Source organism: Panthera tigris, chromosome C2 (assembly GCF_018350195.1).
Source record: "Panthera tigris isolate Pti1 chromosome C2, P.tigris_Pti1_mat1.1, whole genome shotgun sequence".
In the NCBI taxonomy this organism is placed as follows: domain Eukaryota; kingdom Metazoa; phylum Chordata; class Mammalia; order Carnivora; family Felidae; genus Panthera; species Panthera tigris.
In genome coordinates, this window is record NC_056668.1 from 58216907 (window position 1) to 58237997 (window position 21091).

The window sequence follows — 21091 nt, forward strand, 5'->3', positions numbered from 1 at the left end:
GCTACTGTCCTCAATTCTATATGGCGACATTTACAAGATATATCCATAGAACAAATTCAAAGAAATAGTTACACCTACCTCCAACTGTGCAGATCAAAGACAGTATTAGAATGATTTCAGGGAGATCTTCAGAACTAGTCATAAATGTAATTCTGAGAAAACCCACCCATGTGCTGGAAACCGTTTTGGGAAGAAAAGTGATATTAGACACACTGGAATTCAAATCCATTTTGTTGTTTCTCACAAACCATCTGATTTCAGCTCTTATGACTTGGCAAAGTCTTCACAGGATCATAGGATTGTACAATTGGCCTTCTTGGTTTTTCTTAGGAAAAAAAAAGAGGAAGAAGAAGAAGAAAGAAGCTCAGATTTCTCCTTAATTATTTCTAGTGATATCTTAGGGTCCACCAAATTTAAGAAAGCTTTCCCTTTCTATGATGCTTTCATTTTAAAGATGATAGAAAAGGTACAACTCCAAGTGATAGAGACTAGCCAGTGTCATCCTGTGTTCACTCCAAATGCAAAGCATTATTCAGCTGTTATTCACCCTCAATCTACCCAACTGACTAAAAGAGGTTTTCATCTAATCAGTCAATGGGACTACCAAATGGTGCAGGTTACTTAGTTCTGGGGATGGACAACTGAGGGGTTTATCTTCAACTTATCTGAGCCTCTGGAAGCATGTCCTGGCAGCTATTCCAAAGTGGGAAGTGGGATGGGGTCAGAATATTCTGATCTCTGGAGAACTTAAGATGGCAGAGAAGTAGGAGGGACCCCAGGCTTTCCTTTTTTCTCAAACACAGCTGTATTAAGATCAGATCACTTTGAAAACCAAGGAAATAGATCTGCAGAGTGACAGAAGGATGTCCACAGTTGAGAGGGAGACAGCTTGGCAGGTGTGAGGTACATGAAAGTGAATTGGGGGAGAGAAAAACGATGGTGCCTTGGAGGGGATGAAACCCTTTCTATGGAAAGACAAAAGGGAGAGAAAGAGAGAGGTGTTAAGAAAGTGCTGCACTGAGTTCATACAGAATGAAAACCTCTCTGGACCCTGGACTGGGGGAGTGAGAAGTACTGACCCAGTTTTTGTTTTTGTTTGTTTTTTGTTTTTTGTTTTTTTTTGCAAACAATGTTTGGAGCTCAAACTTTAAGATTTTGGAGTTGTGCAACTTTCTCTGGACTGGAGCTGTGGCTCTCACTCCTGGGGAGGAGGGAGCTGGCCCCGGGGTGCATACTGTGGTGCAGTGATCTATGGGGCACACTGGGAATACTTTTGGAAGAGGATTTATTGCCCCCTAAGGACAGAAGGCCCTGCAGGTGCCAGCAAAAGGCCTTTCATCGCTGGGGGACAGAGGTGCACCCAGAGGGAATATAGCCTTTGCTGCTTTTAGTGGTGCTACACCATAGATGCCATACACTGCAGGCGTGGGACTGTTTCTCAGGGACAGAGGACTTCACTTAGTGTGGAGAGGCTCTACTCTGGAGGAGAGGAGCAGATCCACGTGGTACAAGGTCCTTTAGGACCTTGGGTTTTGAATCCCAGCCACGCACCAAAGATAAAACTCAGGAGAGCTGTGGTGCAGGGCGAGTTGACTGTCCTCATTATTCTGTGAAGCTGCCTGAACGGTGGGTGTGTGAGCTTCCTGGTCTGGGGCTGAGAGATTGGGGTGGCAGCATTCCTCCCCCAACACCAACACAATGGGACTTCAGAGAGCAACAGCAGTGTCCAGTGGAGGCAGGACCGCTCACACCAAACCCTACCCTACGTTCCTGGCAACTGCTTATTTACTGGGGCAAGACCGACTCTAAGCCAAAGCAGTGGACCTCTCCTCCAGAAGACCAGCACAGCCAACATCCCCAATGCACTAAGTGCACTGGAAATCCAGGGCATCAAAATGACACCTACAGGCTTTTTTTCTTTGTTTCTTTCTTCTTCTTTTTTCTTTTGGAATCAGGCTCATAGTTCCTTTCTGTTTGTTTGGTTTTGTTTTGTTTCATTTCCTTTTCTCTTTTTTGGATCAGGCTTTTTTTTTTCTTTTCTTTTTCCTTATTTTTTTATTTTCTTATTTTTTCCCTCCTTTCTTTTTCTTTGGAAACAGCCTTATAGTCTTTTTATTCTCTGTTTGGTTTTTGTTTCCTTTTCTTTACTCTTTTTTTTTGGATCAGGTTCCCCTCCCCTCCCCCCTTTTTCCAGGGTTACTTCAACAAACAAATCAAAGCACACCTAATTAAAGGTCCAAACACAGAACTATTTCAAGCAAGGAGGAGTTCTGCAGAGGACTGACAAGAGGGAAAAAACAACCAAAACACAATAGCACAATGCACACAGCATACACCAGAAACACTTCCTGAAGTGTCAGGCCTTGGACAGCGTATAAGCCCTTTTTAATATAGCAGTATTCTCAGGTGTAGGACACAATGAGCTTTTAAAACATGGAAAAGACAGAAACTTAGCCAAAATGATAAGACAGAAGAATTCTCCCCAAAAGAAAGGTCAAGAAGTGGGGTGCCTGTGTGACTCAGCAAGTGGGTGTCTGACTCTTGATTTTGGTTCAGGTCATGATCTCATGGTTTATGACTTGGAGCCCTGCATTGGGATCTACCCTGATGACAGCATAGAGCCTGCTTGGGATTATCTGTCTCCCTCTCTCTCTGCTCCTCCCCCACTAGTGTTCACTCTCTCTCTCTGTCTCTCTCTCTCTCTCTGCAAAAAGTAAAAATAAAAAAGAAAGAAAGGTCAAGAAGAAATCACAGACAGGGACTTGATCAAAACAGATATAAGCAATTTATCTGAAAATAATTTAGAACAACAGTCATAAGACTACTAGCTGGACTTGAAAAAAGCATAGAAGACACCAGAGAAACACTTATTGCAGAGATCAAAGACTTACAAACTCATCAAGATGAAATAAAAAATACTATTACTGAGATGCAAAACAAACTGGATATGGGGCAACAAGGATTGAAAAAGCAGAGGAGAGAATAGGTAAAAGAGAAGGTAAAATTATGGAAAATATTAAGCTGAAAAAAAAGAGGGAAAGGAAATAAAAAATACTATTACTGAGATGCAAAACAAACTGGATATGGGGCAACAAGGATTGAAAAAGCAGAGGAGAGAATAGGTAAAAGAGAAGGTAAAATTATGGAAAATATTAAGCTGAAAAAAAAGAGGGAAAGGAAATTATTATATCAGAGAACTAAGTGATTCCATGAAATAAAACAATATCTGTATTGTAGGAGTCCCAGAAGAAGAAGAACAAGAAAAAGGAGCAGAAGGTTTATTTGAACCAATTATAGCTGAGAACTTCCCTAATCTGGGGAAGGAAACAGACATACAAGTCCAAGAAGCACAGAGAACTCTCCCCAAAACCAACAAAAACAGCTCAATACCATAACATATCATAGTGAAACTTGCAAAATACAAAGATAAAGAGAATTCTGAAAGCTGCTAGGGACAAAAGGTTCTTAACCTTACAAGGGTAGACACATAAGGTTAGCAGCAAACCTGCCCACTGAAACTTGGCAGACCAGAGAGGAGTGGCAGGAAATTTTCAATGTGTTGAATGGGAAAAATATGCAGCCAAAAATTCTTTATCTAGCAATGCAGTCATTCAGAATAGAAGGAGAAATACAGAGTTTCCCAGACAAACAAAAACTGGAGGAGTTCATGACCGCTAAACCACTAAAATAAGAAATTTTCTGGGAGACTCTGAGTGTAAAGAAAAAAAAAAAAAAACCCAAAAAACAAAGACCAAGGCAACAAAAACTACAAAGGATCAGATAACATCACCAGAAACATCAACTCTACAGGTAACACAATGGCAATAAATTCATATTGTTCAATAACCACTCTGAATGTAAATGAATTAAATGCTCCAATCAAAAGACATAGGGTATCAGAGTGGATAAAAAAACAAGATCTATTTATGTTCTGTCTACAAGAGACTCATTTTAGACCTAAAGACAACTGTAGGTTGAAAATGAGGGGATGGAGGGCAAACTATCATGCTCATGGAGGTCAAAAGAAAGCTGGAGTAGCCATATGCATATCAGACAAACTAGATTTTAAAAGAAAGACTTTAATAAGAGATGAGGAAGGGCATTATGTCATAATTAGAGAGCCTATCCATTAAAAAGATCTAACAATTGTAAATATTTATGGCCCTAACTTGAAGAACCCAAATATATGAATCAATTAATTAATAACAAACATAAAGAAACTCAGTGATAATAATACCATAATAGTAAGAGACTTTATTTTACTTTTTAAAAAAGTTTATTGATTTATTTTGAGAGAGAGAGAGAGAGCACAAGCAGGGGCAGGGAGAGAGGGAGACAGAGAGAATCTCAAGCAGGCTCTGCACTGTCAGCTCGGAGCCCAACACTGGGCTCAAAGTCATAAACTGTGAAATCATGACCTGAGCTGAAACCACGAATTGGACACAACTGACTGAGCCACCAGGTGCCTCTGGTAGGAGATTTAAATGCTCCACTCCACTTACAGCAATGGAAAGATCATGTAAGCAGAAAGTCAACAAGGAAACAATGGCTTTGAATGACACACTGGACCAGATGGACTTAACATATCTATTCAGAACATTTCATCCTAAAGCAGTGGAATACACATTCTTCTCGAGTACACGTGGAACATTCTCCGGAATAGATCACATACCGGTTCACAAATCATCCCCAAACAAGTACAAAAAAATCACGATCATACCATGTATGTTTTCAGATCACAATGCTATGAAACTTGAAATGAACCAGGAGAAAAAATGTGGAAAACCGTCCAATACATGGAGATTAAAGAACATCCTACTAAAGAATGAATAGGTTAACCAGGAAACTGTAGAAGAAATTAAAAAATACATGGAAGCAAATGAAAATGAAAACATGACAGTCTGAACCCTTTGGGAGGCAGAAAAAGCAGTCCTGAGAGGAAAATACATTGCAATTCAGGCCTATCTCAAGAGCAAGAAAGATAGAAAGGTCCCAAATACACAACCTAATCTTATACCTAAAGGAGCTAGAAAATGAACAGCAAATAAAGCCCAAAACCAGCAGAAGGGAAATAATAAAGATTAGAGCAGAAATAAACGCTATAGAATAATAATTAAAAAAACCAGTAGAACAGATCAATGAAACTAAGAACTGTTTCTTGAAAGAATAAACAAAATTGATAACCCCCTAGCCAGACTTCTCAAAAAAAAAAAAAAAAAAAAGAGATAGGACTCAAATAGATAAAATCACGAATGAAAGAGGAGAAATCACAACCAACACCACAGAAATACAATTATAACAGAATATTGTAAAACCTTGGTTTGTGAGCAGAATTCATTCTGGAAACATGTTTGTAATCCAAAGCACTTGTATATCAAAGCGAATTTCCCCATAATAAATTATGGAAACTCAGATTTCATTCCACAATCCAAAAACATTCATATAAAAATGGTTAAAATACTGTAATACAAAATAATAAAAAAATAAAAATAGAAAGACAAATAAATTAACCTGCACTTACCTTTGAAAACCTTTGTGGCTGGTGTGAGAGACAAGAGAGAGGAGGGATGGTGTGTAGGACGACTTTCACTATCACTAAAGGAATCACTGCTATCTATTGGCTCAACGGAATCTTTTTCTTTTTGTGCAACTTTAACAAGAAACCTATCCAATAACGCTTGCTTTTGCCTTCTTTTAACAATTTCGTGGAAATGTGATACTGCATTGTTGTTAAACAGATTCATTGCTCACACTGCTACAGCCTTATTTGGGTGATGCTTTTCTCCAAAATTTTGCACTGTTTCCCATATTTTATACATCTTCCTAATCTCATTTGAAGTGAGGGGATTCCTCTGCCTTTTTCTCCTTCTCCTCTGTAGGCAAGATGCAGACGTAGACTTCTTATAAAATCTTGCAATCATGGCCACTTGCATACCTCATTCATACTTCTCAACAATTCCCTCCTTAACTTCCACTGTAATCATCTCCTTCTTCTTACTGCCTTTCTTGTCAACATTTTTCTGCATGGGGGCCATTGTATATGCTTGCACAAATGTTGACTACAGTACAGTATTAACAAATTCTTGTCATATACTGTATTTAATGTAGTTGGCAATAAGGCAGCAGACAAAAAGGTATATATCTGCGGGCAACCTGACCTAAAATGAGGCAAAGCATTCCTAAGCTTAACTTGTACGGAAAAGCAAAGGACTGTCCATAGGGGCTTTGAAGTAACAAAAAATACACCAGTGCCAGTTGTGGGCACCTTCCAATATTCTGAAAAAACACTGACTGCTGCCAAACACCACGGCCTGATACCAAGCCTCTGAGCATAGGAGACAATCCACAATCCCACAGAGAAAGAGAGAAAAGAAACATTGGTTCAGCTGTGATCATGTGATGTTCAGCATCACATACTATTCATATTGCAAGACATTGCTTTTTTAACAAGTTCAAATTTATTAGAAATATGTGCTCATCTTGTGGAACACTCACAGAACAAGTTACTTGCAATTCAAGGTTTTACTGTACTATGAAAAATTATATGCCAACAAACTGGATAATCTGCAAGAAATGGACAAATTCCTAGAAACTCACACACTACCAAAACTGAAACAGGAAAAAATACAAAATTTGAACAGACCCATAACCAACAAAGAAATTGAATCAGTTATCAAAAAATCTCCCAACAAATAAGAGTCCTGGGCCAGATGGTTTCCATGGGGGAATTCTACCAGACACTTAAAGAAGAATTAATACCTATTCTTCTCAAACTGTTCCAAAAGGTAGAAATGTAAGGAAAGCTTCCAAACACGTTTTATGAAGCCAGCAATACCTAGATTTCAAAACCAGACAGAGACCCCACTAAAAAGAAGAATTACAGGTCAATATCCCTGATGAACCTGGATGCAAAAATTCTCAACAAGATACTAGCAAATCGAATTCAATAGTACACTAAAATAATTATTCACCATGATCAAGTGGGATTTATTCCTGGGCTGCAGGGCTTGTTCAGTATATACAAACCAATGAACATGATACACCACATTAATAAAAGAAAGGAGCATTTGACAAAATACAGCATCCTTTCTTTATAAAAACCTTAAAGAAAGTAGGGATAGAAGGAACATACCTCAACATCATAAAGGCCATGTATGAAATACCCACAGCTAATCTCATCCTCAATGAGGAAAACCTGAGAGCTTTCCTACTAAGGTCAGGAGCACGACAGGGATGTTCACTCTCACCACTGTTGTTCAACATAGTACTAGAAGTCCTAGCCTCAGTGATCAGACAAAAAGAAATAAAACATCCAAATTAGCAATGGAGAAGTCAAACTTTCACTCTTCACAGATGACATGATACTATACTTGGAAAACCCAAAAGACTCCATCAAAAAATGGCTACAACTGATACGTGAATTTGGCAAAATCACAGGATATAAAATCAATGTACAGAAACCAATTGCATTTCTATACACCAACAATGAAGAATCAGAAAGAGAAATCAAGGAATCAATCTCATTTACAATTACACCAAAAACTGTAAGATATCAAGGAATAAACCTAACCAAAGAGGTAAAATATCTGTACACTGAAAACTATAGAACATGCATGAAAGAAATTGAAGAGGACACACACACAGATGGAAAAACATTCCATGCTCATGGATTGGAAGAACAAATATTGTTAAAATATCGATACTATCCAAAGCAATCTACATATTCAATACAATTCCTATCAAAATAACACCAGCATTCTTTACAGAGCTAGAGCAAACAATTCTAAAATTTGTATGGAAGCAGGAAAGACCCCAAATAGGCAAAGCAATCTTGAAAAAGAAAACCAAAGCTAGAGGCATCACAATTCCAGACTTCAAGCTCTTTTACAAAGCTGTAATCATCAAGACAGTATGATACTGGCACAAAAACAGACACTCAGATCAATGCAACAGAACTGAGAGTGCAGAGATAGACCCACAATTATATAGCCAACTACTCTTTGACAAAGCAGGATACAGTATCCAATGGAAAAAAGATAGTCTCTTTAGCAAATTGCGTTGGGAAAACTGGACAGTGACATGCAGAAAAATGAACTGGGACCACTTTCATACACCATACACAAAAATAAATTCAAAATAGATGAAAGATCTAAATGTGAGACAAAACACAATCAAAATTCTACAGAAGAAAACAGGCAGCAACCTCTTTGACCTTAGCTGCAGCAACTTTTTACTAGACATGACTCTGGAGGCAAAGGAAATAAAAGCAAAAATAAACTATTGGGACCTCATCAAGATAAAAAGCTTCTGCACAGTGAAGGAAACAGTCAGCAAAACTAAAAGGCAACTAAAGGCAGAATGGGAGAAGATATTTGCAAATGACATATCAGATAAAGGGTTAGTACCCAAAATCTATAAAGAACTTATCAAGCTCAACACCCAAAAATAAAAATCAAGTGAAATGTGTAGAAGACATGAATAGACATTTTTCAAAAGAAGACATCCAAATGGCTAACGTACAGATGAAAACATGTTCAACATCACTCATCATCAGGGAAATACAAATCAAAACCACAAGATACCACCTCACACCAGTCTGAATCGATAAAATTAACAACACAGGAAACAAAGATGTTGGCAAGGATGTGGAGAAAGAGGAATCCTTTTGCACTGTTGGTGGGAATGCAAACTGGTGCAGCCACTATGGAAAACAGTATGAAGTTTCCTCAAAAAGTTAAAAATAGATCTACCCTACAACCCAGCAATTGCACTACTAGGTATTTATCCAAGGGATACAGGTATGCTATTTCGAAAAGACACATGCACCCCCATGTTTATAGCAGCACTATCAACCATAGCCAAAGTATGGAAAGAGCCCAAATGTCCATCGATGGATGAATGGATAAAGAAGATGTGGTATATATGTGCAATGGAATATTACTTGGCAATCAAAGGGAATGAAATCTTGCCATTTGCAACTATGTGGATGGAACCAGAGGGTGTTATGCTAAGTGAAATAAGTCAGTCAGAGAAAGACAAATATCATATGACTTCACTCATATGTGGAATTTAAGAAACAAATGAGATGAACATGGGGGAAGGGAAGGAAAACTAAGATAAAAACAGAGAGGGAGGCAAACCATAAGAGATTCTTAAATACCGAGAAGCTGAGGTTTGCTAGATGGGAGGTTGGCAGGGGGATGAGCTAACTGGGAGATGGGCATTGAGGGCACGTGTTGGGATGAGCACTGTGTGTTATATATAAAGGATGTATCACTGGATTCTACTCTTGAACCCAATACTACACTGTGGGGAATAAGTTTAGGAATTCCCTGGGCCTACACTGATGGGTTAACAAGGCATAAAGAATTACAAAGCCACAGGATGCTCACACCCAAGTTTGGGTAAACAAGATTAGGTAAATAGGTATAGAAAGGGTGGGGCAAAGGCCCCAATATATCCAATAGAGAACAAAGGTATATGAGGTAAACAAGATTAGGTATTCAGGGTGGAAATCGCCCCCCAATTTAGTATTATAGCAGAAAGCTGCTTTCACCGGAAGGAAGGACCAGATTACATAAACAGGTAAATAGGGCTATAGGCCGCTGCAGGGTGAAGTTGCCCAGAGAGGAGCTAATTAACAAAAGAATGGTGCCTTGTTGACCTTGAGGTTACATGCTCTATCTGTCTTATCCCCTAGTCTGGCTAAGATAAACAGATATGGCGCCTCACATCTGTTAACAACCATCTGCCCTGCACCAGGATTTTGTTTTATATTGACCCAAACCCCTAACACCGAATATCTTCAACCCCCCCTTTTCCTCACATCCATGAGTTAACGTTCACAGATTCGTTGTCTCTTTGTGTATGTGAGAGACTAAGAGAAAAATTACCAGGTGTACTCACAACTGCAAAGACCACCCCCCCCCCCCCCGCCGACCGTTCCCAGAACCAGCCAGGGCGTGCCCAGTTGTGGTCTGACCTAAAGGCGGGAACCAATCAAGTTCTGCTGAGTGTTCAAATTTAAATGTCAACCAATAACAGCCCTGTAACTGCAAAAAATCCCTAACTTGTTTGTGCCTGTCTATAAAAGAAGCTGTAAGATCCTCGCTCGGGGCCTCTTAGCGTCACCGGCAACGAGTGCGTGGAGGACCAGGTTCGAACCTGCAATAAACGACCCTTGACGCTTGGCTTTGACTCTGGACTCTGGTGGTTTGTTTTCGGGGGGTCTTTTGAATCGGAGTATATCATATGTCCATCACCATGTTTGTAAGCCTTCTGATCCTAATAAAAATGGAGCAAGGACCTTTAACCGGGGCTCTTGTCTTCTTAAGGACATTAGCAATCTCTCGCATTTTATTCCTGTGTCCTGCTTTCTTGCTAAACAAGAAAGAACTCTAGATCCAGAGTCTCCACTACACTGTATGTTAACTAACTTGAGTTTAAATAAATAACTTTTAGGGGCGCCTGTGTAGCTCAGTCGGTTAAGAGTACAACTTCGGCTCAGGTCATTATCTCACGGTTCCCGGGCTAGAGCCTCGCATCGGGCTCTGTGCTGACAGCTGAGAGCCTGGAGCTTGCTTCAGATTCTGTGTCTCCCTCTCTCTCTGCCCCTCCCCCACTCACAATCTGTCTCCCTCAGTCTCAAAAATAAATAAACATTAAAAAAATAACTTTTAAAAAGATAATACTGATCTCTTTTGTTGTTCTAGCAAGACAGAAATTAATAGACCATATAATATTCCATTATAGCCTTCTTTTATCTTATTTGGGAGTGATAAGCCAGGTTTCTCTTGCTTTCATATATTTATATAGCAAGAAGTACATAAGAAAAATGTTGAAACCAAAAGGATTTAAAACAGGTAAGTTGTTACATGTTCTATCTCATTGTTACTTCATGGAAGAGGACCCATAAGGGCCATGATGTGTCTTGAAATGTGTGTTGTTTTGAAGAAATAGATAATAGCTACAGGTCTGCTAATCTCATCTGCTTCCCATGCTAAGGAAAGTTTTAGGTGGGCATCTTAAAGTTCATGCAGGGAATTCTTCCAATTCTATCTTGTAATAGAATTGCCCTTTTCTTATTTTTATGTTATGTTTATTATATGCCCTTTTCTGATTTTTATTATATCCCCTTTTGTGATTCTAAAAACAATATTGGGGGGGAACTAAATAAATGAATACATGCTTATCATGAATGCTTTTGAAATAAATATGGAAACAAACATTTCAGAAATCAGGAAAAAATCAACCACAGTCATGCGATCTAGTGATTCTTGTATGTTTTATTTACACAGTTGGGTTCATTCTTATTTATTATGCTGTTTTCCACTTGGTATTGTATCACTAGCATCAAAGAGCCTTGTAAACATCATTTTCAAAGGTTATATCGTATTAGCACCAATGTAAAAGTGCTGGCTGTAGTCAGACCGCCCGCAAGCAAAGGCCTGATGGGCTGCAGGTGGCAGGGTGAAAGACTTGGCAGCTTACTTCAACGCTGTTGGCCTCAGTTTTCCAATCCGTATAGGTCCCTAGTCTGTGTAACTACTCTCCGTATTTATTATTTTTATTTGACATCACCTGCAGAGTTATAATGATACCGGGGCTTGGATACTCTCCTCAGAGACTTCTATTTAAGTCAGTCTAAATTGCAGCCTGGGTTCTTCCATTTTAATGTGTGGTGAAGGTTAGCAACAACTGTGATTCACCCAATTCAAAGGCAACATTTCTCAACTTTTTTTCTCAAAGCCAGTTTCTTTTTAATATTCTTTTCTTTCATTTAAAGTTATTTTTCCTTTTCATTTTTTATTATCAAAGTGTGTGCATATTATATATATATATAAATTTACACCAAGTTAGTTAGCATATAGTGCAATAATGATTTCAGGTGTAGAATCCAGTGATTCATCCCCTACATATAACACCCAGTGTTCATCCCAACAAGTATCTTCCTTCATGCCCCTTGCCCATTTAGCCATCCCCCCACCCAGAACCTCTCCAGCAACCCTAAGTTTGTTCTCTATATTTAAAAGTCTCTTATGTTTTGTCCCCTTCCTTTTTTTATATTATTTTTGCTTCTCTTCTTTTATGTCCATCTGTTTTGTATCTTAAATTTTACATATGAGTGAAGTCTATGATATTTGTCTTTCTCTAATTTTGTTTAGAATAACATCCTCCAGTTCCATCCATGTTGTTGCAAATGGCAAGATTTATTCTTTTTGATTGCCAAGTGGCACTCCATTGTATATATACCACATCTTCTTTATCTATTCATCTGTCGATGGACATTTGGGCTCTTTCTGTAATTTGGCTATTGTTGATAGTGCTGCTATAAACATTGGTGTATGTGTCTCTTTGAATCAGCATTTTGGTATCCTTTGGATAAATACCTAGTAGTATAATTGCTGGGTCATAGGGTAGTTCTACTTTTAACCTTTTGAGGAATCTCCATACTGTTTTCCAGAGTAGCTGCACTAGTTTGCATTCTCACCAGCAGTGCAAGACTCTTCCCCTTTCTCTGCATCCTCACCAACATCTGTTTTTGCCTGAGTTGTTAATGTTAGCCATTCTGACTTGGGTGAGGTGGTTTCTCATGGTTTTGATTTGTATTTCCCTGATGATGAGTGATGTTGAGCATTTTTTCACGAGTCTGTTATCCATCTGGATATCTTCTTTGGAAAAGTGTCTATTCATGTCTTTTGCCCATTGCTTCTTTGGATTATTTGTTTTTTGAGTGTTGAGTTTGATAAGGTCTTTATAGATTTTGGATACTAACCCTTTATCTGATATGTCATTTGCAAATATCTTCTCCCATTCTGATGGTTGCCTTTAGTTTGGCTGACTGTTTCCTTCAATGTGCAGAAGCTTTTTATCTTGATGAGGTCCCAATAGTTCATTTTTGCTTTTATTGCCCTTGCCTTTGGAGACGTGTTGAGTAAGAAGTTGCTGTGGCCAAGGTCGAAGAGGTTTTTCCCTGCTTTCTCCTCTAGGATTTTGATGGCTTCCTGACTCACATGTAGGTCTTTCATCCATTTTCAATTTATTTTTGTGTATGGTGTAAGAAAGTAGTCCAAGTTCATTCTTTTGCATGTCCAGTTTTCCCAGCACCACTTGCTGAAGAGACTGTCTTTATTCCATTGGATATTCTTTCCTGCTTTGTCAAAGATTGGTTGGCCATATGTTTGTGGGTCCATTTCTGGGTTCTCTATTCTGTTCCATTGGTCTGAGTGTCTGTTTTTGTGCCAGTACCATACTGTCTTCATGATTACAGCTTTGTAATATAGCTTGAAGTCTGGGATTGTGATGCCTCTAGCTTTGGTTTTCTGTTTCAGGATTGCTTTGGCTATTCGAGGTCTTTTCTGGTTCCATTCTTTTTGAGAATTTTTGCATCCACGTTTATCAGGAAAACTGGTCTGTAGTTCTCCTTTTTAGTGGGGTCTTTGTCTGGTTTTGGAATCAAGGTAATGCTAACCTTGTAGAATGAGTTTAGATGTTTTCCTTCCACTTCTATTTTTGGAACAGCTTCAAAAGAATAGGTGTTAAGTCTTCTTTAAATGTTTCATAGAATTCCCCTGGAAAGTCATCTGGTCCTAGACTTTTGTTTCTTGGGAGACTTTTGATTACTGATCCAATTTCTTTACTGGTTATGGGCCTGTTCAAATTTTGTTTCAGTTTTGGTAGTTTATATGTTTCTAGGAATTTGTCCATTTCCTCCTGATTGCCCTTTTTATTGGCATATAATTGCTCATAATATTCTCTTATTATTGTTTGTATTTCTTCAGGGTTGATTGTGATCTCTGCTTTTTCATTCTTGATTCTAATTATTTGGGTCCTTTTCCTTTTTCTTTTTGATCAAACTGGCTAGGGGATTATCAATTTTATTAATTCTTTCAAAGAACCAGCTCTTAGTTTCATTGATCTGTTTTACTGTTTTTTTTCATTTCAATAGCATTGATTTCTGCTCTAATCTTTATTATTTCCTGTCTTCTGTTGGTTTTGCATTTTATTTTCCTTTCTTTTTCAGCCTGTAAAGTTTAAGATTAGGTTGTGTATCTGAGACCTCTCTTCTTTCTGTAGGAAGGCTTGGATTGCTATATACTTCCCTCTTATGACCCCCTTTTCTGGATCCCAGAGTTTTTGGGCTGTGGTGTTATCATTTTCATTGGCTTCCATGTACTTCTTAATTTCCTCTTTAACTTCTTGGTTAACCCATTGATTCTTTAGTAGGATGTTCTTTAGTTTCCACGTATTTGTTGTCTTTCCAACTTTTTTCCTTATGATTGATTTAGAATTTCATAGTGTTGTGGTATGAAAATATGCATGGTATGATCTTGATTTTTTTGTACTTGTTGAGGGCTGATTTGTGACCCAGTATGTGAGCTATTCTAGAGAAAATTCCATGTGCACTGAAGAAGAATGTATATTCCGCTGCTTTAGGATGAAATGTTCTGAATATATCTGTTAATTCCATCTGGTCCAGTGAGTCATTCAAAGCCATTGTTTCCTTGTTGATTTTCTGTTTAGATCGTCTGTCCATTGATATAAGTGGGGTGTTGAAATCACCTACTATTATGATATTATTATTAATGAGTTTATGTTTGTGATTATTGATTTATATACTTGGGTTCCCCATGTTGGGGACATAAGTGTTTAAAATTGTTAGATCTTTGTGGATAGGCTCCTTAATTATGCTATAATGTCCTTCATCATCTCTTGTCATAGTCCTTATTTTAAAATATAGATTGTCTGACATAGTATGGCTACTCAGGCTTTCTTTTGGCAACCATTAACATGACAGATGGTTCTCCATCCCCTAACTTTCAATCTGAAGGTGTCTTTCAGTCTAAAATGGGTCTCCTGTAAATAGCATATAGATGGGCCTTGTTTTCTTACCCATTCTGTTACTCTGTGTCTTTTGATTGGAGAATTTAGTCCATTGATATTTAGACAGAGTACTGACAGATATGAACTTATTGCCATTATGTTTCTGTATCCAAAAATAAGAAAAAAAATGAATAGTTGGACCAGCGAACAGAATGAGTTCCAGATGAAATTACATCCAGTTTCCCCTAGAAGTCAAATTATGAAGCACTTTATAATCCATACACTAATCAGGGGGAGAGACTTGTGGTCATCCTCTGGGGCTGGGTTGGCTCAGTTGGATGGGGCTTGGTGTAACAGCTCCCTTCTTCACTAGGTGGTGCTGCTTAGCTTATTGGGGTGGATCAGTATGGCATGTGTACATGTATATGTGTATGTGCAGGACAGGTGAAAATGGCATCATCCAGCTTCCCAGTCTGCAGCATCAGAACTCTGTGCTTTTGCCAACCAGCAATCAAGCATCCCTCCTTTGTCCCCAGCTTCTGTCCACTCCCTGCTTCTACACTGTTCATGACCAAGACATCAGCCTGCCAAGTGGCACCTCCCTCCCAAATTTTATCTCACTTTGTGTTATATATCACATATGACAGCCCGGTGGCTTGAACCCACTCTGACCTCCAGGGGAGGGTCTCACCGAGCAATGGCTGGATGCTGGCCTGCCCCCCAAATGCTCATGCAACTTCACTGCTGCAGAGACTCAGAGACTGTGGCCGGGTTCCAGCCTGCCCCAGAAAAAATTTTTGCGATTGTGTAGCAGTAAAAGTTCTAGGACTATGGTAAATCATAACACACATCTGGTGCCAGGCTTCACTGCACCCTAGCGTCCTTGTTCCAACACTGCAAATGTGGCTGTAATCCAGGTTCTGCTGGGATCTTCTTTGCCTGTGGGGAGGCTGCATGGCTTCTACCAAATGTCCTCCTGGCAGGGGAACTCTCTCTCCCTGTGTGGCTCTTGGACCCCTTGGACCTTGCTGTCTGCTTTTGGGGATTCACCTTTCCCATCACAGCACCACTACATATTAAACTACAGAGTTTCTGACTCTGTGCTCCCCTGTTTCTAGAGTCCTAATGGTATTGAAACCCTCTCCCTTCTCCTTTCTCCCTTTCTTGTTCAGTTTCTTGTGGGTGTTTCCACCCTTTGTCTTTCTCTGCAGATGCTTTTGGGATAGTGCTTTTCCTGTATTCTCCCCGCTGTATCTGTCTTCTCTCTGCAAAAAAAAACAACTCCATACCCTCCATGGCTTCTCTCTCCTACAGTTCACCTCTCTGCACCACGTACCAGCCAAGTTCTATGACTCAAGTTATGCAGATTGTTGTGTTAGTCCTCAGATCAATTTTCTAGGTGTGAAAAATGGCGTGGTGCTGATCTAGCTGGATTTCAGGGATGAAAAAAGCAGAGAATTTCCATGCTATTCCACCATCTAGACCCCTCCTCTCCCTTCTCTTTTTAATATTCTTGAGTCGGGTTTTGTGAGAAAGAATATCAATGCCCTTCAGGCAAAGACCACCAGAAACACATGTGGGATTGACAAATTGGGTTCATTATTGACAAATTGGGATAACATTCAGCCTGGGGAAATGTGGGGTGTTTCAATAAAAGGATGTTAAAATTACTGTGGATCTAGGCTGTGGTTGAGTAATTCTGGAGGCAAGTGAGAGTTTACTATGGATTGGGTGTTATATAGATTTGGTGTTGATTGGGTCAGAAAGCAAGGATAATTCCGTGACTGGGTATCTTAAGAAATCTTCTCTATGGGGAGGGCAGAATAGAATGAGGATAAAGCGGTCACAAGTAAAGAAGCAGCACTCATTTTAGCCAAGAGAGGGGATGTTTGGTATTCTATGGGTTGCTCAGTGACTTTTTGCTTCACTTTATTATGGTTTCGAATGACCTCATATCATGTTAATGTTCTGTGAGATTGTTTGCGTCCAACAGGCAAATAATATGGACTGGGTAAAAGCAACAGGCCAGCTTGTAGTGACACTGAGTGACACTTAGCTTTGAAATCAGACTAGTTCCCTGATGTCAGGGACTTCTTTTTTGTTTGTCTATTTTTTGTTTTTCTTCAAAGAATTTCTAAATTCCCTAACATTACGTTAACATGTCAAGAGCTGGAGTTTAGACCAGGGGATATTGATAACCATATAAGTGCTAGAGCAGAGCAAGGTTAGCCGTTCCTCTAAGACAAAGATTCTTAACCTTGGCTCCACATTGGAATCACTTAGACAGTTTTATAAATACAGATGCAGGGGTCCCCGGCTGGCTCAGTTGGTAAGGCATGAGCCTTTCGATCTCAGGGTTATAAATTTGAGTCCCACATTGGGTGTAGAGATTACTTAAGAATAAATTCTCTAAAAAAAAAAAAAAATACAGATGCATGGGTGGCACCCCCAGAGGTTAATCTAATCGGTATGAGGTCTTGCCTAGGTATTAGCAACTTTAAAATCTTTCCAGTGATTCTGATGAGTGGCCATTGTTCAGAAGCACTGTCCTAGGAGAAGTCCGTGCCATTAGGGAACAACACTGTGATAGATGGATCATAGTTGCTCTTAGTTAACATCAAACTATTTAGGAAATGTTATCAATGTCACCCACTAACTTGCCCACTGGTACTCCAGAACCAAACATCTTGGAGCAAACAAACTTCACCAAAAAAGGAAAAGTATTTTTCGCAACATAAACATTCTTACATGCTTGCAGAATTTAAAACAGTTAAGAAGTCTATTTTTCAAACTAAAAGTAGGGATACATGTTCCCATAAGCATTTTTCTCATTTTTAAAATTGTTTATTTGAAAACTTTAGTAAGCACTTACACATTTAACCTTAATCAATTCCTTTCAGGAAAGAATAAAATTACTCCAAATCTTAATTATCCTTGAAATTCAGGGATCGAGCTCAACATAATTTCACTATCTGCCTGTAAATATGTGGCGAATACTCAGTTGGGCTTTTTCAACCTACACTCCAAATTTTCCTAACAAACCTCTCACCGAAGGGGAGATCTCATTTTATGTTAACATGTAAATGTTAATATGCCTGTAGTTTTTAATATTTTAAAAGACACCGGTAAAGAAGTAGCAGTGAGACTAGACAGATTTTGCATGTAATTAAAACTCTTCTTCAGCTTAATGAAACCGACTTTTGACAGCTTTGGAGAAGTTTATAAGTCCGGGTCTCATCACGGAAGAAATACTGGTTTGTCTTGAAATTACCAGCTAGGTCTCCTACATTAATTTTTCAACGGATTCGACAAAAACCTTTGTGTGTGGAGGTCCTTAAGGATGGCTCTCTCAAAACTGGCCTGTAGCTTTGTCCTCAACAGTCAGCCTTAAGAGATTCCCTTTGTCATGGAAAAGTGTAAGTCAGACTAGTCAGACTACCCCCCCCCCCCCCCCCCCCGCCCCGAAAATGGGAAGTCTTTCTTCCTTCTCAGTCGCCCTTTCCAGGACTCGGCTGACAAGAGCATCCTGAAGAGGGCACTGTGGCATCCCAGTTACCCAGTTATCTTCACACCTGCCAAGCTCCGGCCCCATGGTTCACGACAGAGGCGATGCACCGCTGGGGTTGGCTCCAGTAAACTGTCCTGCCACACCACACAGCAGCCCTCTTACTCACGGACTCTTGGGGGGGGGGGCGCGTTCTGTCGCCCTCCTAATGCCTCTCCACTCCCAGGGAGTCCTTCCTCCCTCTCAGCTCAGCTCCACGCACCTGAGGAGAGCGACCGCGGATGGCATCAGGGTGCTTTCTGCTCAGTGCCGCAGCAAGGCAAAGGGAACGAGCACAAGCCAGGTAAATAGTCTGGAGGGATGATACGGGAGGAGTGATGGGCAATGGAGGATGATATGGGCAGGGGCCAAGGGGCATACATTCCAACTGAGAGGCTTGTTGGCCTTGATTTCGCTGCCGCGGGAAAACGGGAAAGGTGGAAACTTGAGGAGGGAATGGCTGGCCGAAACCGGTAGCTGGAATACCGCGGGAGCATTGGCTCCTCCCCTAAGGTAAGGCTGAGGCGGAAACGCCAGAGGGAAAGGGCAGCTTCCTGAAAGGGAAATTAGGGGAAGCTCACCGTGCCGAGCCTCAGGAAGAGTATCCCAGAGGGATAAATGAGAAGTGGAGACAAGCTATAATCCGTTCACTCCAGAACAGCCACAATCAACCGCAACCTTGCTGGCAGTTAACTTGTTCCAAGCCCCGCCCCTGGTCTGCACCCATTGGCTTCAAGGTCATAGCTCCTGACCTGATTGGCTGATGACCCGCACTAGCTGATGCTCCTCGGCACCATTTCCCCTGCACTACCAAGGCAAACTTTGAAGTTTTAAGGTCAAGATTATTTTAAAATAATAATAAATAGAATAAAGGTGAAAAGGAACCCCAAGGATTTTATTGCTATATTAATGTAATGTTTTGGAACAATGGATTTCTGGCAAAGAGCCGATGGACACTGCTTTCCTAGAATTCTGGAAGAAGTGGGTTTCTTGGATAAAACAGGGTGGTAGAGATTTTGAAGTAAGAGGAGGCAGATTGCTGGATTAGAGAGGGAGATACATAATCTGAAGCAGGATCCAGGCTCTGAGCTGTCAGCATAGAGACCGATGAGGGGGCGGGAAGGGGCTCGAACTCACAAGCCCTGAGATCATGACCTAGGCCAAAGCCAGGCTACTTAACCGACCGAACTACCCAGGTGCCGGCATTCCTACACTGTGAAGTCCCACTACCCCCCTCTCCTTAGTTCAAGATGACAGGATATCTCATTTTGCCTGTCTTTGAATGTCTACGTCTGCGTGGATTCCTTATACATATGAAATTAGGTTTGATTTTCTCCTTAATCTGTCTCATGTCAATTTGATTTTTTTCCAGCTAGAAGGGCCTTGGAGGGCAGAGAGAATTCTTCTTCCTTGACAGTATTAAAACCTGTTTACTTCTAATTCTTGATGAATTGTGTTTGTTTAACACATGTCCCTTCAGAGTTATTTTGGTGCATTAGTAAATGCCACAAGAGTGGCCTAGCCTGTGTACTATAATCATTCAGTAGAAGCAAAGTCATGATCACTTTTGACTGAGATAGTCAGTGAAGGTTCTCCAAAGGAGACAGAATTTGAGCCTTATTAAGACAGGCAGGAACTGGTTGAATGGATGAGTTTAGTGAAGAAATGTGGGTCTCTGGCAAAATAAAAATCACCTTATCTGCATTATTTGTATATACATGGGAGCCTTCAAGAATACAGAGATAAGTGATCTAGACAGTTATCAATAGTGTAGAATGTGATGTGGGGCCACTAATGAGTGGTCAAGAAAGAATTCTTGACACTTTTTGGTGCAAAAGCTGCTTTTATTATAGCCTGGGGACAGGACCCGTGGGCAGAAAGAGCTGCACTGAGGTTGGAGGAGTGACTGATTATGTACTTTTCTAGTTAGTGGGGGTTAGAGATGGCACAAGTCTCTAAGGAATTTGTGCACGTTAAAAGCAAGGTCTCTGGGAGCTTGGAGGGCTAGCTATAGTTAAGATAAGGTTGCTTTTATTGTTGTCTAGTAAAACATTAGTCATGAGACTTATCAAATGTGTATTAGTGGGTCATATGTTTGAAAGTTGATTGCTAATATATATCTTGGGGGGGGGCAGTGTTTATGGTTCTTAGAGGGAAGTAACACTAACAAGAGCAAAGCTGTAGCTTTAAAGAAGTCCTTGAGGGACCTGTAGGAGTATTGTAATCTGTATGCCTCAGGCTCAGGACTCCTGCCTGGAGACCTGGAGCTGCAGCAAAGCCCAACGTTTGTTCTTCTTCTCCTGTCAGTATGTATAACATAAAAGCAGTTATGTTAATCATTGTTGAAGGAGGTCATTGAGAGGATATGGCCACTGGTTGACCCTTAAGCTGGACCCAGGTTCCTCAGTCCCTCCCCTGTCCTTGGAATATATATTCTTCCCGCTGTTCCCACAGTAGGAGGCATTTGTAAGGATGCAGCTTGAAGAGAGTAATGTGTGTTAAGACTACCTGAACAGTATGTGTGACAGAACCCAGGTGAGCCCTCTGTGTAAACTTTTAGGACTCTGGCAGGTGGGTACAGAGATCTATGTATCTTGCAACTGCCTAAGAAAGCCTTGTAAGTAAGTTGTCGGCTTATTAAACCTGCTGCCTACGAATCTGGACTGGCTGCCTCTATTTTCAATCTCTCCTTGCTCTCCAAATACAGGGGCCCGTTTCAGAGTT

At 40.1% G+C, this 21091-nt stretch overlaps 2 protein-coding genes across 7 annotated transcripts in view; one reads left to right on the top strand and one right to left on the bottom strand.

Moving 5' to 3' along the window:
- The window catches only part of SLC9C1 (solute carrier family 9 member C1), a 107877-nt gene extending 88843 nt beyond the window's left edge, over positions 1–19034 (bottom strand). For 5 of the 6 annotated variants that reach the window (XM_042956552.1, XM_042956549.1, XM_042956551.1 and 2 more), the window contains exons 1-2: positions 18396–18506; positions 79–325 (exon numbers count right to left, since the gene is read on the bottom strand). In XM_042956552.1, the coding sequence (XP_042812486.1) occupies positions 79–229 (151 nt within the window). In that variant the 5' untranslated portion in view covers positions 230–325; positions 18396–18506. Of the gene's footprint in view, positions 1–78; positions 326–18395; positions 18507–18948 lie in introns of those variants that run through there. The other variant, XM_042956548.1, reaches the window with a different exon arrangement.
- The window catches only part of LOC122241905 (nectin-1-like), a 35848-nt gene continuing 32222 nt past the window's right edge, over positions 17466–21091 (top strand). Inside the window, exons 1-2 of the mRNA XM_042998331.1 lie at positions 17466–17543; positions 18329–18671. Of these exons, the coding sequence (XP_042854265.1) occupies positions 17466–17543; positions 18329–18671 (421 nt within the window). The remainder of the gene's footprint in view (positions 17544–18328; positions 18672–21091) is intronic.